Source organism: Triturus cristatus, chromosome 7, assembly GCF_964204655.1.
Source record: "Triturus cristatus chromosome 7, aTriCri1.1, whole genome shotgun sequence".
Classification (NCBI taxonomy): domain Eukaryota; kingdom Metazoa; phylum Chordata; class Amphibia; order Caudata; family Salamandridae; genus Triturus; species Triturus cristatus.
This window is the reverse complement of record NC_140590.1, coordinates 4545399-4564555: the sequence shown is the minus strand read 5'-3', so window position 1 is coordinate 4564555 and position 19157 is coordinate 4545399. Positions and strand designations below refer to the sequence as shown.

Below are 19157 nucleotides of genomic sequence, written 5' to 3'. Positions count from 1 at the left end.
ATTCAGCAGGACCTGTAAAAGGGACATGCAACTATTGCAAACAACCAGGTCATTACATACACGATTGCCCAGTCCTGAAGCGTAATATCGCCACAGGTAAAACACAAGAAAGACCACGGCCACCTAGACAGGATCAGAATGAACAAGGAGCCCCGCAGCATGCACAGTCCATGCCAGCTCCACAACAGTCTATACAGTTTGTGCCAGCCGCACCAGCGCTGCCTGTTGCTGCCACACAAACCACGACACGACAGCTGTACCAGACCGCACAGTATGACTATCCTGATTATCAACGATACGCATGAACCAGCCTAGAGAGGGAAGTTGACTTACCCCTTATCGAGGTCCCTGTAGACCAAGAAGGACCTTATGTACATAGTGAACTATTAGGCCAGGATAGAAAATTTTTACTTGATACAGGGGCAAGTCGAACAACTATAAAACGTAGTGAAGTTCCAGGGGCACCCCTCTCAGGCTCACAGAATATTTCCCTTGGTTTTTCAGGAAAACCTATTGTTAATGAAGTATCACAGCCTCTTCCACTTACGATAGGACCCTTGACCCGAACTACAGATTTATTGCTTACTAAATCATGTCCAGAAAACTTGTTAGGTATAAAAACACTGAAAGCTCTAGGAGCTATAATATGTTGTTCTCCGGAAGGAGTAAGATTGTTTTTACGTGATTTCAAAGGTCACTATGTGTCTCGAGACATGGATCCCCGACTGCAGACTTTACCTACACATTTATGGGCACAAGGCCCTACTGATGTGGGTTGCATGAATATTACACCATATCGAGTTACACTAAAGGCAGGAGTGGTACTACCACGAATGCGACAATACAAGTTACCACCAGATGCTGTAGTGGCTTTACTGCAAATCATTGACGAGCTCATTGTCCAAGGAGTGGTTGTGGAAACAGACTCCAATGTATGTAATTCCCCGATAATTCCGATTCTTAAACGAACAGATCCAAAGGCCCCGCCAGTGTATCGATTGGTTATTGATCTGCGCGAATTGAACAAATGCATTGTGCCACAATTCCCTGTGGTCCCAGATATCTCGTCATTACTGACAGCTATTGATTCCGGAGCAACATTCTTTACTGTAATTGATCTCAAGAATGCCTTTTTCAGCGTCCCAATAGATCCGGAAAGCCAATACTTGTTCGGATTTAGTTTAAATGGACGTAGCTTTAAATTCACACGCGCACCTCAAGGATTTACAGAAAGCCCCAGCATCTATAGCCAAGCACTGAAACGAGAACTCGACAGTATCCACATGCCAGTCAACACTGCCCTGCTTCAATATGTCGATGATCTGCTGATCACCGCTAGAAACGAACCTGAATGTGAGAAAGCATCACTGACGGTATTACAATTTTTGGCCGAAAAGGGGCACAAGGTGTCCCCTTCTAAGCTGCAATTCTGTGTCCAGCGAGTTGTTTACCTTGGTCACTCGCTGTCCAAGGAGGGAAGGCAGCTTACACCAGATCGCATCCAGCTAATTGCAAATATGCCAATACCCAAGACACAAAAGGAGGTGCGGGCTTTCATAGGCCTCACTTCATATTGTAGGCAGTGGATCCCTCAGTATGCATTTCTAGCAAAACCACTCATTCAATTGACAACACAGGAGGCAGCCACATCGACTGTTCTCCCTTGGACTCAGGAACATGCACAAGCTTTTGAAAGCCTAAAGAAAGCCTTATGCCAAGCACCTGTTTTAGCAACACCATGTTACAATAAACAGTTTACACTCTTTGTTACAGAACGCGAAGGTACTGCCTTGTCAGTACTCACACAGGAACAAGCAGGATCACACAAACCATGTGCTTATTTTTCTAGTACATTAGATCCCGTAGCTCAGGCTTTGCCTGCATGCCTAAAATCAGTGGCAGCAACAGCTTTAGCAATCAGACAAAGCGATGCCATAGTATTAGGACATCCATTGACAGTTCAAGTACCACATGCAGTAGAGGTTCTCTTGAACCGCACACAAACACAACACTTGACTATAGCACGACTCACTGGTTACGAATTAACATTGTTTCAGCCACATATAGAAATCAGACGTTGTAGTACATTGAATCCTGCCACACTGTTACCTGTAAATGGAACAGACCCACTAGCTCATGATTGTATTGAAGTTATTACAATCACGACGAAACCCAGACAAGACTTGACAGATGTCCCATTGTCAGACCCAGACCTGACATTGTATGTAGATGGTTCATGTATGAGAACAGGTACAGGAGAGTTAGTGGCCGCTTATGCAGTCACAACAGACACTGAAATCATTGAAACAAATTGTATAAATACCTTGTCCGCTCAAGCAGCAGAGCTCATCGCTCTGACACAAGCCTGTATTCAAGCCACAAATAAAAAAGTCAACATATACACTGATTCACGTTATGCATTCGGAGTTGTACATGACTTCGGCGTGCTGTGGCGAGAGAGAGGTTATTTAACTTCTCACGGTGCCCACATTCAGCACGGACCCCTCATTCATGCCTTATTAGATGCAATACATCTACCCACTGCAATATCAATTATGAAATGTAAAGCTCATACGAAAGTTACTGATATCATTTCTCAAGGCAATGATCTAGCTGACAGAACAGCTAAACAGACTGCTCAAACTTAAACATCCGACATGACAAAGACAATAGTCCCGACACCAACACATTGCATGATGGTTAAGGATCCCGCTCTTGACGTAATTGACATACAGACACATGCTACTCCAGACGAAATAAAGAAATGGACTGAATTAGGAGGGATCCAAACGGATCAAGGATGGATGACGAAGGAAAAATCTGTGTGGTTCCTTCCTGATTCAATGGTCCAAGTCGTTATTAACACTGTACATAGTCCAGCACATCTAGGAGAAAAAGCTATGCTAGACAGCATCCAACACATTTGGTTCAACAAACATTTACGAGCAGCAGCTAAACAAAAAGTCCGTACCTGTATGATCTGTTGTCAGTTTAACCCAGGAAAAAGCATTCCCGTAGAACAGGGTGGATTTCAGCCTCCTGATCACCCTTTTGAAGTCCTCCAGATGGATTATATCCAGATGGAACGATGTCGAGGATTCAAATATGTCCTCGTAGTTGTCTGTGCTCTTTCCCGTTGGACAGAGGCATACCCGGTTTCAGATTACACTGCCCCGACTACTGCCAAACAGTTAGTTCGAGAATTCTTCCCACGGTACGGTTTACCACGTGTTGTCTACTCAGATAACGGCCAGCCGTTCTCATCCGAACTAATGAAACACGTTTCACTTTTGTTAGGTTATCAGTGGAAATTTCACTGTGTCCGACACCCCGAGGCAGCAGGTCTCGTGGAAAGACATAATCAGACCCTGAAAATTAGATTGTCCAAAATATGCAGAGAGAAAGGTGTCGACTGGGTAGTAGCGTTACCAGTTGCACTCTTTTACATGAGAATGGTAGCACACTCTCGAACAGGGCTATCCCCTTATGAGGTGATCTTCGGTAGACCACCAAATATGTGGGGGACGCCTATACCACGCAAAATAACTGATATTGACTGTAATATGCTGACAGATTACTTGGCTTCCTTGATGTCTGCACTACAATCTTGTCGTTCACAGGTAGCTGCAGCTTTTCCCGACAACACTGAGGTGAAACCCCATGACGTAATTCCAGGAGATTTGGTCTTAGTGAGGAACTTTGATCGGAAGTCTCAGCTGGATCCTAGGTGGAGGTCGCCTCAGCTCGTATTGCTAACGACGAGGACAGCCGTAAAGATCGAAGGTCGAAAAGGCTGGATACATTCAAGTCATATCAAGAAATTTCATGGACTGTCGTCAGACGTAAACGACACACCTTGCGTGTCTTCCTCGATTGACTCAAAACTTCCTTTGGTTGAACTGAGTAACCACGAACAGTACAAACTAAAACTTAGGTCTAACCAGTCAGGCAATTTGATTGTTTAAGTCCTCTCCAAGGTGAATCGGTCGAATTTGTCTCTGACATGTATCACTTAGACCTGTATAGAGAAAGAAACAGAAGGATAAAACTGAAACGACAGGTGTACTGTAAATCACTGCGTAGTCATTGCACAGTGACGTTATTAATTTTGTTTTTCTTAAGTCTTTTAATAATTACTGCAAGTATATTGTTGCACATATATTATCCTATTTCTAGACATGTTTATAAGGTTACTGCTGAACATTCTTTTAGTGAATTACCTCTGCATGAGTTGTCTTATAGATTTGCGCTGCGCAATAACACGTTTATTAGTATGTTACATCATTCTCATCAGGTTAGCAATGCTACAAATTGTTGGATATGTGGCCGACTCCCTCCCTATCAGAATTATAAAGGAATTCTACCTCTCTTTCCATACCCGTTCACACACAACGGCTCCTGTGGAGCATGGTTTAGTTTAATCAATTCCCTAGATTCGAATTCTGCAGTTTATCAAGACAACTGGGTATGGGGAAATTTGAACTTAGCTTTACTTAAAGTCTGCTACCCTAACAAGGAGGGACTTCCCAAAGGAACAGGAACTGATCTGGAAAACGAAGTGTATGGATTAGGTAATTTTACGCTTAATCTTATGATCCTAAATGTCGAATCCGAAGCTACTCCAATTTTGCCCGCCAGGTCAGTATTTCCAGTAAAAGGTGAATTATGTGTAAGAAAGAATGGTTCCATACATATGGGCCATAGTAGATGCACCACTATAATAGAATTTAGTGATCAAGGCAAGTCTACATTTAGAGCTTCCCGCCATTCCTACTTCATATGTGGTCAGACAGCATACATACGTTTGCCACTAGATTGGGATGGTACCTGTTACATCGGATTCCTTTTGCCACCTGTTTTCCTAGCTCCTCCCGATTATCACAGAAATACTCATTTAGTACACAATAGAGAAAGGAGAGATCTCCCAATAGTCGATTACACTGAAACAGCATGGGAAAAATACACAGATTTCAATAAAGGTCTCTTTCCCTATATAGGTACCGTTACTAATAGTAAGCTGATACGTAGATTAACTAGAACCCTTGAAGCAGTAGTGAACGAAACTATTTCCGCCTTAGGCAATTTAACAGAAGAGCAGTCTGCTATGCGGATTGTTGTGCTTCAAAATCGTCTTGTCCTTGACGTCATCCTGGCCGATAGGGGCGGAGCTTGTAGGGTCATCGGATCAAGTTGTTGCATTTTCATACCAGAAAATTCGCCATCTGTATATAAAGCCATAACTCGCCTTCATAAGATTGTAAGCCAGATACACCAGAATCCAGGCACCTGGACTTGGTCCGGTTGGTTTTGGAGTGTATTATCTATCTTTGGATGGAAGGTCCTATCCTTCCTAGGTATTGGCTTTCTCATACTATTCAGTTGCTGTCTATGTCTACAATGTGGACCAGCGATCTGTGGTCTGTGTGCCACATCGTGTATTCCACCACCAAGATTTCATTCATCCCAGAAGAAAAAAGAAGAACAAATGATGCTATATGAACAGATCAACGGATTGATGAAGATTGATATCTCTTAACGGGCAAGTAGGGGACAAGGAGGGAATGTGGAAATATGGATTTTTCTGATCAGTTATGTCCCCTATCTTGGACCCCAACGGTTTCATGTATGAATCACAAGTACATGTATGTTCCCTCCAGTTCCAGTTATGAAGACGCAAACACATGTGCGTCCACCGTCAACATGTCCTCTTTCAGATCCGCCATGAATAGGTCGGATATTCCATTCCTAAGTATGAAAGGCCACCGGCTTTATATGGTTCACTTATGCCATTTTACAATCCAGACAAGTAGGCCCTGATTCTGCCATCAAGCTTTTCTTGCCTTCTGCCTCTGAAAGCTCCAGTCTGAGCCTGCATCTGTGACCATGAACTTTGTCTCATTTCCTGCGCGGCTCACGGTGCCTGACATCAGCCTGTTGCCTGCCAAAAACTGTATTTCACCTTCGAAATTATCTGCTCCGCTCCCTGCCCAATGCATTCCTGTCTAGTAGTTTAAGTAAACATTCTTCCAGCTACCGAGCAGAGGCCCGGCTTCTCTGTCTTTATGCAAGTAATTTATAGCCCTATTATTATGGAAGACTTCTGCCCTCGCATCTAGTGTAGACACTTAGACGCTTGTACACGCACTAACAGTCAGTATAGTCAGTATAGAATAAGATTCTACTCTAAGAGACCTCTTTTTTGTGATACCATAGTTCTTTAAACATAGGATGTTAGATATGATTTGGGATTAGGTTGACTTGACCCTCCAGACATCTGTCGCCACATGTAGAGTTAAATGTCAAATCCCCTTCACCCCCTAGTTGCACGTCAATCATACGTCATGCTGCTGCGCGCGCATTTCTGCCAAGTATTTCTGCTGACATTGCGAAATTCTTTCATGGAACCACCCTATTATGACATCATACCTGATGACGTTCTTTAGTTACGCCCACTTTTGCTACGCATGTATGTTTTATCTTTACTATCAATTGTTACGCCTCCTGCATTTGCTTCACTGTAATGCCTATTGTATAAAAGTGATTACTTATCAATAAAGTATGTACTTCACTTCCTGAACCTCCGTGGTGATGGAACTTGGAGTCCACGATTTCGAATCGTCCATTGGAATAAAGCCCATTCCGAACCTCTAATATCACGGATTTTGCCTCTTATTTTACTGAGCTATTTTTATTATTTTTCTGTATCAAATTAAGTCCCGGTAATTAAATTATTTACCACAAAGGTTGCGGCCACGGTTGCTTCTTGGCCGTCCATGGTTCCCTTTTTCTTTTTCCGTCTGGTTAGGTAGTGGGTGCGTTACTTGCCTGTACGATTGCGTCTGGCTCGGATCCCGTCGCTGGCCACCAAATGTTGGAGGGAGGACCACCGGGGAGTCGGGGGGACTACTCCGGGGCACCTTCCTACCGCAAAGTTATAGCCGAGCGCCGCTGAGAAGCCTCCTAGAAGAGGTCCTTCTCCTATGATCGTACTAGGCCCAGTAACACCACCACACAGGACTCCGTATCAGTTGCTTATCTTGGTTCTTTATATAAAAAGGAGCACGCTCAATATTTACAGTGGGATCGAGTGATCCAGTAAGAGTCTCAATGTCCTTGGAGGGATAGGGTAGCGGGACAGTCTTAGTACCAGCCAGGTACGGGAAGGCTCTGCGCCAGACCTTGGGTGCTGGTCTCGGAGCAGCTCGGACGTGGAGAGCCGCGATGGCGTCAGCAGGGCTCGGGTGGTAGTTCCGCTTGGGTCGAGCCACGACACAGTCAGCAGGGCTCCGGTGGTAGGTCCGCTTCGGTCGAGCCGCGACGAGGTCAGCTGGGCTCTGATGGTACGTTTCAACAAGGTCGGGCCGCGACAGCGTCAGCAGGGCCCCAAAGGTTCGTGAAGGTCTTGTAAGCACGATGGAGCCGCGACGTCGTCAGCAGGGCTCAGAGTGTGGTTTCAGGAAGAGTCTTTCTCCGTAGGGTCAGCCGCGATCCGATCAGCAGGGCTCTTGACTCCGGGATACAACTGTCGTCTTGTTGCCGGGTCGCCCCAGATATAGGTCTGGATCCCTTTGATGTCCGGACCCTTGCGCCCAGGAGGGCGGAGAGGCCGGGTAGGGCGCGGCCATACGCCCAGCAGGAGAGGCGCCAGGCCCCAGAGAGCTGTGGGGCGATCGCACCTAGGTGTGGAAGGACGGTTGGGGGTCCCATCGATACTGCCCTCCTCCGGGAGTGGGAAGGGCTCACGTGGTATCCCCCGGGCCATGGGTTGGCGCCTCGATGTCGGGCCTCGCTGGGACCGAGGCCGGGTAGAGCAGGGTCACGTATGTGGTCACGTGGAGTGACGTATAATCCAAAATGGAGGAGCCCCGAGGTGCATGGGACCTCGTGCGGCTTAGCGAGGGGGAACAGGACCACGCCACGAGGCCGGCTCCAACACATGTCTTTTGTATCCAACACAACTAGACCACTGTACTGTTTAAAAGCCTGCAAAAGTCTCTCATGAAACTCATGCTCAGTCTCCTTAGGCTCTTGCACTGTCCTATCTATCTTCACCCAATCGATGTCCTGAGGTGATATTTTCGACTTCAACCACGTAATCACCTGTTCAAACTTTTTCATCACTATAGGCGACGGACCATTCGAAATTGGGTCTCTGTCAGGCTCTGAAATTGGCCACTCAATAGCAATTTTACATGCCGACCACAAGTCACTCGGAACCACAATGTCAAACAATGTATTCAAATCAACCCACAACACCTTCGAGATCTTAACAAACCGATAAACTTGCTTGTACCACTTCACAGGCTTCTCCCTTAACCGGGGGAAATCATTAGTGAAGGCAGCCAAGTCATCCCTACTCCAAGGTACATGCACATATCCTCCAGTCTGTACCTCTCGTAAAGGGTAATTCCCTACCTCCGTCACCCCCCCACCTGGAGGTGGTGTCTCTCCTATTGTTCTCTTAGAGCTTTTCTTCTTGGGCCATCTTTCTTCCCACTTATCAAGCATGATCCATGCACGCATTGCTATGATCAAATCTTTGATATGGGTCCTCAAACCTATGACTCTTTTCTCTTCCAATTCTTGATCGTTATACTGCAATCTATGGCTTCCTTTCAATGATTTCGTTTTAGACAAATCCACATCATACTTTTTGGCCAACTCTGACAACTTCTCAAGTGCGGTTTGTGCTTTGCGAGTCACATCTTTCGCTACGAAGAGTAACTCATCTTGTTTGTACATTAATGTTCTCTCAAGAGGTAAATTTCCACTTATTCTCTCATCTACTTCAGCCTTCAGCCTCACAGCATCTAATATTCTCCCCTTCATGGCTCCCTTCAGTACTTCTCGGCAAGCTACACCATCCCTTTCATTGTAATCGCATTCTCGTTCCTGAGACCTACTCTCTTCTGACATACTCATAGGAACAGAACGATTCACTATTGTGCCTCGTTCGCTCTCTGCTGTTATCACACTCTGGTTTTGGTTTCTCACCGGCGGTACCCACATCCGCAAGTCTGACCTTGACTCAGCCAAAGACCTCAGTCTCACTGGTCTCGACTCTCCCTGTCCCCTGGAGGAGGCTGCTGTGGCTGGTAATGGCGTACTCCATTCTATAGGCTTTGGAGTCTGTTCCATTGCACTCACTGATCCATTTCCCTCTGCCACACTCCTCGCTCCTACGACTGACTGTACTGAGCTTCCAACCTTCTCTTGATCTGGGTCGTAGACAAAAACAATAGGTCCAATAGTGACCGGTACCTTTAGAGCATCTGGTAACCTCACACCTCTCCCAACCTCCGTGCTAGCTACAGACTGATTTCTAGTACCCTCAGCTCCCGTTGAAATCTTTCCTTCTACTCTCACCTCTGACTGAGCTGGTACTCCACTAGTCCCTTCCATTTGAGCTGACTTTCATTCAGAGACATCTGGATTGTATGGAGGTGGTCTTTCAGACAATAACCTCTCTAGTAGGCTATCATCTGCATCGCTGTCATCATCATCATCCACTCTCTTTATCTTTGAACCATCAGTCTTTACCAATAAGGGATACAGCCTGTCTCCCTCTATCGTTTGCACTCTCCACCTTTTCTCTTCGGCGTCTCATCTCGCATCCTGAAATGCCTTAATCGACTCTTTCACCCTTTCCTGATTTCGATCTCTTTTCCCATCATGCGCTGCTCTAATCCATGCATGCAATGCTTCAAACTGTGTTGGTCTCGGCAAAGGTCGTAAAGCCACCATCACAGACTTCAACTGATAGAACACTTCCAACCTGAATGAAACATATCTCGGGAAAGCTAATTCTCCTTCACCCTGGGTCATTTTATGCCAATTTTCAAGCCAAATTATGGTATGCAATCCCAGATTTCTTGCCATGTAATGTGCCGGAGTATCCTCGGGAGGGGCCTCTTCTCTCCCACGAGTAACCACATGCTTGACACCTCTGCACAATTCTCGGAAAACTCTAAAACATTACATGATGAACAAATTTCGATAGCACACAATGTTTCCATTTACTTCCTGATGTCAAATCCACCAATAACAGCGCGACTCACACCAACCGGCCTATCGCAGCGCGACACCTTGTGACGTCACTTTTCCTCCACTCGCAGCAGTTGCCCTCCTTCACAACTCACTTTTTACCCTTGCATTCGTCCCATTCATACGCTGAAATAACCGTTTATCCCACACAAGTTACTTCTCTGACTGTACGTCCACAGTCTCTCGAAATTGTCGACCTCGGTTGGTAAATGTCCGTCCACGTCCGGCCAGACAATCACCTCTGATATTTTACTGTTAAGAAGAAAGGGGGGGGGGGAAAGGAAAAAGGGAATACAGGAGATTACAACAGTTACAAATACTCAATTCCACATACAACAACCCACGACCAGCTTCGGTTTCTCACGCACTCACACATTCACTCCCCCTATCTCGGTCCAGGTGATCGATGACATGTCACGATCCCCTTTCGGTGGTCAACAAAATCTACTTAAGGTGTTTTCTTCACCACAATCGCTTAAGCTACTCGTCGAGCCTAAGACTTTCCCGGGCTGCGCGCGCTCACAGCCTGATCTCACAATCACTCAACACTCACTCCAACTCCGCAAGACATCACACAACAAATCAACACCACAATCTACAAACATCTCACCCTATTCATACTCACTCCTCCTCGAACTGCTGCTTTCTGCCGCACTGCTACTCTCCGTCAATGTCCATCAGCCGCCGTCGTCCACTGCTCGCCATCTGATGAATCACCATCACTTAACGTCTGTGGGCCTCAAGGATCTCCTATCCGAATCTAGATCTTCCCTCGCTATCGGAAATAAACCATCCTACTCTGCTACCAACTGATAGGGACGGATTCTTGTCTACCTAATTATCCACAAGAACCCCCACAGGTCGCCAGGATCTTTTTATTTGCCAGACAGCGTAGAGTGAATGAACACGATTATCAAAATATATCTACCACAGTTAGACATCATTTGGAAAGGACCAAGGACTCTGAGTCTAAGATTTTCAGGATTTTATTATAAGCAAAAACATCTGAACATAAAGACACCTCAAAACGAGGCACAAAAGATAAATGGGCACTAATACAAAGGCGAGCCTACGCAAAATTCTCATCCGACTGAAAATGAAAATAATTACAGATTCTAAAAGCATCAGATAAAGGATCGTTATGCTAAAATCAATTTTTGGAATCATTAGTCAAACCATTTCTATCCCTACACTACTCTAAAGTGGCATCCCTACTTAGCATTCTGTTGGAAGGCGGACCCCGAGGAGTCGGTGAGACCACCAAGGGGGGGGCCCTCTCACTGCACAAAGTAGCCGAGCGCTGCCGAGAAGTCTCCTGAGAGATCCTTCTCCTATCACGTACTAGCACAGTAACACCACCACACAGGACTCAAGGAGGTTGTCTTGTGACAAGCAATTCTTTATCAGCAATAAAAAGGTTACGAGGTCAATATTTACACGAAGGGATCGAGGGATCCACCAAAAGTCTCAATGTCTCTTTGGAAGGGTCGGGGTAGCGGGACAGTCTTTGGCAGGAATGCGGTACGAGGGTACCTGGGGCCCAGTTCTTATCCCCAAGCTGGAGGACCTCCGGATCTCGGATGGGTCGAGCCGCGACGGCGTCAGCAGGGCTCTGGCGTACAGTTCGTGGAGAGCCGCGATTCAATCAGCAGGGCTCTCAAGATGGTTTCTGCTCAGCTCGAGCCGCGACGTCGTCAGCAGGGCTCCGAGGAAGGTTTCAGCGAGGTTGGGCCGCGACAGCGTCAGCAGGGCTCCGATGTTCCAAGTGGTTCAGAAAGGGTTCACAAGAAGGAGCCGCGACGCAGTCAGCAGGGCTCGTGATGGTTCCGACAAGAGTTCTTCTCCGTAGGGTCAGCCGCGATTCAATCAGTAGGGCTCTCGACTCCGGGATACAACTGCCGAGCTGTGGTGGGGTCGCCCCAGATATAGGTCTGGAGCCCTTTGATGTCCGGACCTATGCGCCCGAGGGGGCGGAGTGGCCGGGTGGAGGTGGCCAGACGCCCAGCAGGAGAGGCGCCAGGCCCATGGGAGTTGCAGGGCGATCACACCTCGAGAGGGGAGGACAGTTGGGGGTCCCATCGATACTGTCCTCCGCCGGGGGCGATGAATGGTTCCTGCGGCACCCCCTGGCTAGTTCGTGGTGCCTCGATGTCGGGGCTTCGCTGGGGTCGAGGCCGGGTTGAGCGGGGTAGCGCCGGCTGGTGCACGGTGTGACGTGGATGCCAACAAGATGGCGGAGCCACGAGGAGTATGCGACCACGTGCAGCTCCGGGTGAAGGGCCTTGGTGCAGTTCAGACGGGTGGCCCGTGAAGGCCGGGCGGGGAACGGCCACAATCCAGGGGGTTAAGGACCACGCCACGAGGCCGGGTCCAACACATTCCCTCCCAGGTAAGAGATTCAAGAAAAAGGTGTCAGAAGTGAAAACTTCCTAAGAAGTATATTTACTTAGTCAGAGCTCGATCTAAGATGCTCCATCTAGCTTCCCGCCTAAACCTCATCTGCTCAACCCACGGGGCACTGTCCCTAATACAAACCCCCAAAATCGTAGAACACGCCTTCGGCACACCTCTTCAGCCAGGTCTTCCTTCAGTAAGTTTCCATCAGGAGCTGTCTGTCGTCCAACGTCCGTTAGCTTGACCTTGGGTCCCAGGCACCTTCCATACTAGATGTAACATTTGCACATTCCAATACACTCCCCTGTTTGTTTCTCACAGCATCTCAACTCCTAAAACAAAGACTTATTCTCACTAACGAGCTAAATGTCCTTGCACCTGCAACAGAAACATGGGAAAAGAAAAAAGAAACTTCGCATCTTAAGGTTTTACATTTCTCTGCAACCCAAGCCTTTACCAAGGGAATCTTTTTCGGCCTACAACGTTAGCTAATATATGAAATGAACAGGCCTTCTCTTCTAACGTATATGCGATCGGGCCTTTACAAAATTAAACACGTTACTAAATCACATTCTAAACATTAGGGGCCCGATTCACAGAACTAACTTAAGGCAAAATCCTAAACTTACTACCATTTCGGTATTCACAGAAGGCACCTACTCATTTTGGTATTCACAGAAGGCACTTACTCATTTCGGTATTCACAGAAGTTAGGAGTCCTAACTTTAGGACTCCTAAATGCCTTCTGTGAATACCGAAAGTCTTAAAATTAGGATTTTCCTCAGTTTAGTAGTAGTAAAGTTAGGACTCCTAACTTTAGGACTCCTAAATGCCTTCTGTGAATATCGAAAGTTTTAAAATAAGCATTTTTCTCAATTTAGTAGTAGTAAAGTTAGGACTCCTAACTTTAGGACTCCTTAACTGAGAAAAATCCTAATTTTAAGACTTTCGGTATTCACGGAAGGCATTTAGGAGTCCTAAAGTTAGGACTCCTAACTTCTGTGAATACCGAAGTGAGTAAGTGTCTTCTGTGAATACCAAAATGTGTAAGTGCCTTCTGTGAATACGAAAATGGTAGTAAGTTTAGGATTTTGTCTTAAGTTTGTTCTGTGAATCGGGCCCTAGTTCATTATTCTCAATTTGAATATATAAGCAGCCTACGTATCTAATGCTAACATGGCACACGTTTAACCTAATACATTGCATTATACGAAAACTAATCATTGAATTTGTTACTAATACATTCACAATAGCTTGCAACGTTAATTCTCACAAAACGTTATTACATTTCTATCACTTCTATGTTAAACGATTACAGCAAATACATTTCTATGGTACCTCTAAACATACATCGATTAATATGCGGGTGCTGACTAACGGTGCATATAATGCACCCCTACAAATCTCAAAATCACATGGCGCTCTATCAGTTCCCTCTCTGACAGGCCCTCCACCCTTGGGTCCCTTTCTGAGAGGCCCTCCACCCTGTTTCCCTCTCTGACAGCCCCTCCCACCTTAGGTCCCTCTCTGACAGGCACTACACCCTTGGGACCCTCTCTGATAGGCCCTCCCACCCTGTTTCACTCACTGGCAGCCCCTCCCTTGGTAAGACCCTCTCTGGAAGCCACATCCAATGTCACTCCCTCTGAGACAGCCCCTCCACCCTTGGGTCACTCTCTGGCATCCTCTTCCGTGGTAAGACCCTCTCCCGCAGCCCCTCCCACCATCTGTCCCTACCTTCTACAACCTTCTCCGACAGCCACTCCCACTGAGTGTCCCCGCCCCCCAACAGCTGAGTCCTTGTCTGTCCGAAACTCCCGGTGCACCCCTTATTTCAAGATGTCTGCACCCCAGCTCCGATGTCCCCCAGTCCATCCCCCGCTCCCTAGCCCCCCCCCACCCCCGACATGTCACGCACTCCTGACATGACCCCCCTCTCTTGTCTCTCGCCCCTGCAGGGTGACTCGGGGGGACCCCTGATCTTTGAGGGGGCGCTGATGGGGGTCGTCTCCTGGGGGAAAGGCTGCGCTCAGAAGAACTACCCCGGGGTCTACGTCAAAGTCTGCAATTACATCGACTGGATCCACGACGTGGTGGAAAACTACTGAAGGAGCGAGCGCTTCGAGGACGCTGCAGCGCTATGCGGACGAGACATGATGGAACTAATACTAACTGGCACATGCATCAACGTAGGCTTTTGCGATCCCTTAATTTGCGATTATTAATGAATCGCAATTAAGGAGTTGCAAAAGCCTATGCATGTAGGAATCGCTATAAAAATAGTGATTCCTATACATTCCTTAATTGCGACTCGCAATTTTTTTTTACTTTAATGCATTGCATTTAAGGAATCTCAATTTGGGATTCCTTAAATGCAATCGCAATTTAAGTAATAGCAATTTAGAGATTCCTTAAATTACGATTTTTGCATTTGGGATGAAGCATCCCAAATGCAAAAACTACCGGTCGCAAAGGGGCAGATTCTGAGAATCTGCCCGTTTGCGACCGGTTTTTCCTTTGATGCATGTGCCTGTAAGAATGCTAATGAAAATATTAATAATGCAATTAAAGTGCTTTTCTGTCACTGACAGTTTCCCACCTCCAGGCGCTGACCCCACACTCCTGACTGCAATGGAGTCTCACTGGCACTCGCAGCACCGGCCTCACACACATGTATGGATTCCCACTCACTGCACTCTTCGAACCTCACACACACCAGTGGAGTCTCACTCACTGCACTCTTCAGACCTCACACACAAGTGGAGTCTCACTCACTGCACTCTTCAGACCTCACAAACACATGTATGGAGTCTCACTCACCGCACTCTTCAGACCGCACACACATATATGAAGTCTCACTCACTGCACTCTTCAAACCTCACACACACCAGTGGAGTGTCACTCACTGCATTCTTCAGACCTCACACATATATATGAAGGCTCACTCACTGCACTCTTCAAACCTCACACACACCAGTGGAGTCTCACTCACCACACTCTTCAGACCTCACATACATATATGAAGTCTCACTCACTGCACTCTTGACACCTCACACACACCAGTGGAGTCTCACTCACTGCACTCTTCAGACCTCATAAACACCAGTGGAGTCTCACTCACTGAACTCTTCAGACCCCACTAACACATGTATGGAGTCTCACTCACCGCAATCTTCAGACCTCACACACATATATGAAGTCTCACTCACTGCACTCTTCAAACCTCACACACACCAGTGGAGTCTTACTCACTGCACTCTTCAGACCTCACACACATATATGACGTCTCACTCACTCCACTCTCCAAACCTCACACACACCAGTGGAGTCTCACTCACTGCACTCTTCAGAGACCTCACAAACTTTATTGGAGTCTCACTCACTGCACTCTTCAGACCTCACACACACCAGTGGAGTCTCTTACTGCACTCTTCAGACCTCACACACACCAGTGGAGTCTCACTCACTACACTCTTCCAACCTCACACCCACCAGTGGAGTCTCACTCATTGCACCCTACCGCTGATACACACGAGTAGAGTCTCACTCACTGCACTCTTCAGAGACCTCACACACTTTAGTGGAGTCTCACTCACGGCACGCTTCACACCTCACGCACACCAGTGGAGTCTCACTCACTGCGCTATACAGCCCTCATACACATGAGTAGAGTCTCACTCACTGCACTCTTCAGAGACCTCACACACTTTAGTGGAGTCTCACACACTGCACTCTTCACACCTCACCCACACCAGTGGAGTCACACTCACTGCACTCTTCAGACCTCACACACACCAGTGGAGTCTCATGCACTGCACTCTACAGACCTCACACACACCAGTGATGTCTCACTCACTGACTCTTTAAACCTCACACACACCAGTGAAGTCTCACTGCACTCTTCAGACGTCACACACACCAGTGGAGTCTCACTCACTGCACTCTTCAGACCTCACACACACCAGTGGAGTCTCACTCACTGTACTTGTTGGAGGGAGGACCTTCGGGGAGTCGGGGGGACTACTCCGGGGCACCTTCCTACCGCAAAGTTATAGCCGAGCGCCGCTGAGAAGCCTCCTAGGAGAGGTCCTTCTCCTGTGATCGTACTAGGCCCAGTAACACCACCACACAGGACTCCGTATCAGTTGCTTATCTTGGTTCTTTATCAATGGTAGCACATTCAATATTTACAGTGGGATCGAGTGATCCAGAAGAGTCTCAATGTCCTTGGAGGGATAGGGTAGCGGGACAGTCTTAGTACCAGCCAGGTACGGGGAGGCTCTGCGCCAGACCTTGCGTGCTGGTCTCAAAGCAGCTCGGACGTGGAGAGCCGCGATGGCGTACGCAGGGCTCGGGTGGTAGTTCCGCTTGGGTCGAGCCGCGACACAGTCAGCAGGGCTCCGGTGGTAGGTCCGCTTCGGTCGAGCCGCGACGAGGTCAGCTGGGCTCTGATGGTACGTTCAACAAGGTCGGGCCGCAACAGCGTCAGCAGGGCCCCAAAGGTTCGTGGAGGTCTTTAAGCACGGTGGGGCCGCGACGTCGTCAGCAGGGCTCAGAGTGTGGTTTCAGGATGAGTCTTTCTCCGTAGGGTCAGCCGCGATCCGATCAGCAGGGCTCTTGACTCCGGGATACAACTGCCCTCTTGTTGCCGGGTCGCCCCAGATATAGGTCTGGAGCCCTTTGATGTCCGGACCCTTGCGCTCGGGGGGCGGCGAGGCCGGGTTGGGAGCGGCCAGACGCCCAGCAGGAGAGGCGCAAGGCCCCAGAGAGCTGTGGGGCGATCGCACCTAGGTGGGGAAGGACGGTTGGGGGTCCCATCGATACTGCCCTCCGCCGGGAGTGGGAAGGGTTCACGTGGTATCCCCCGGGCCAGGGGTTGGCGCCTCGATGTCGGGCCTCGCTGGGACCGAGGCCGGGTGGAGCGGGGTCACGTAGGTGGTTACGTAGAGTCACGTACAATCCAAAATGGAGGAGCCCCGAGGTGCACGGGACCTCGTGCGGCTTAGCGAGGGGGAACAGGACCACGCCACGAGGCCGGCTCCAACAGTACTCTTCTGACCTCACATACACCAGTGGAGTCTCACTCACTGCACTCTTCCAACCTCACACACACCAGTGGAGGCTCACTCACTGCACTCTTCAGATCTCACACACACCAGTGGAGTCTCACTCACTGCACTCTTCGAGCTCACACACACCAGTGGAGTCTCACTCACTGCACTCTTCAGACCTCACAAACACATGTATGAAGTCTCACTCACCGCACTCTTCAGACCTCACACACATATATGAAGTCTCACTCACTGCACTCTTCAGACCTCACACACACCAGTGGAGTCTCACTCACTGTACTCTTCTGACCTCACACACACCAGTGGAGTCTCACTCACTGCACTCTTCCAACCTCACACACACCAGTGGAGGCTCACTCACTGCACTCTTCAGATCTCACACACACCAGTGGAGTCTCACTCACTGCACTCTTCGAGCTCACACACACCAGTGAAGGCTCACTCACTGCACTCTTCAGATCTCACACACACCAGTGGAGTCTCACTCACTGCACTCTTCGAGCTCACACACACCAGTGGAGTCTCACTCACTGCACTCTTCAGACCTCACAAACACATGTATGGAGTCTCACTCACAGCACTCTTCAGACCTCACACACATATATGAAGTCTCACTCACTGCACTCTTCAGACCTCACACACACCAGTGGAGTCTCACTCACTGTTGGAAGGCGTTCCCCGGGGAGGCTGCTGAATGCGTTCCTGACCACCCGGAGGCCCACCTTACCCAGAGTTAGGCCGAGCAAGAGCAGGGAGGCCCTTCCTGGAAGGGTCTCATACCTAGGATCGCACACGCTGCGCTTACTCTCTTCTTCGGATAGAGGGACACCACACAGTAATTCGTTGTAAGATAATATGCTTTATCGGTGGTTGTCAGGGATCTTTATGATCCGGCAGGCAGTTGCAGAATTAATGCCACAAGCGGCAGCGATCTCGTGATGAGGGGAAAAGGGGTAGCGGGACAGTCTTTGAATCAGTGTCTCTGCGAGGTATCCGGCGCCCCGCTCTCAATCCTCGAGCTGAGGGGATGTTACTTCTCTTGGCAATCTCTGCCGATTCTCTTGGAGGAGCGGGCCGCGAGTCACTCAGCAGGCACCAGAGGGTCGTAGTTCAGGGAGCCGCGACGGCGTCAGCAGGGCTCAGATGGTTCAGAATTCGGTGAGCCGCGACGGCGTCAGCAGGGCTCAGATGGTTCAGAGTTCGGGGAGCCGCGACAGCGTCAGCAGGGCTCAGATGGTTCAGAGTTCGGGGAGCCGCGACAGCGTCCGCAGGGCTCAGGTGGTTCAGAGTTTGGGTAGCGTTCTTCTGTTCGGGGAGCGATCGAGCCGCGACCAACTTAGCAGGCTCTGGTCAGTCCAGGTCTTCTCTGCCCCCGTCCCTTCAGCACCCCTTGTTATACTCCCCCTCCTCTTTGAAGTCCGGAGTCCTCGCGGAGAGGGGTCTGGTGCCTGGGGGCGGTGTGATGGGGTTTCCTGTCGCTCGGCCCTTTGATCTGTTCAGGTGGGTCCGGGAGGGACTCCAGACGCCCAGCAGGCGAGGCGCCCGCTCACCGGGGGCCTGGTGGTTGATCGAAACCTCCCTCGGGGGAGAGACCAGAGGTGTGACAGGGTCGGCGCCTCTCGGTCTGGTTTGGGGGGGGATGTTTCG

General features: G+C 48.7%; 1 protein-coding gene across 1 annotated transcript in view; it reads left to right on the top strand.

Annotated features, from left to right (window-relative positions):
* Positions 1–14546, top strand: part of LOC146808669 (anionic trypsin-like) — a 94937-nt gene extending 80391 nt beyond the window's left edge. The window contains exon 3 of the mRNA XM_085614210.1: positions 14397–14546. Within this exon, the coding sequence (XP_085470336.1) occupies positions 14397–14546 (150 nt within the window). The remainder of the gene's footprint in view (positions 1–14396) is intronic.
* The last annotated feature ends 4611 nt before the right edge of the window (positions 14547–19157 follow it).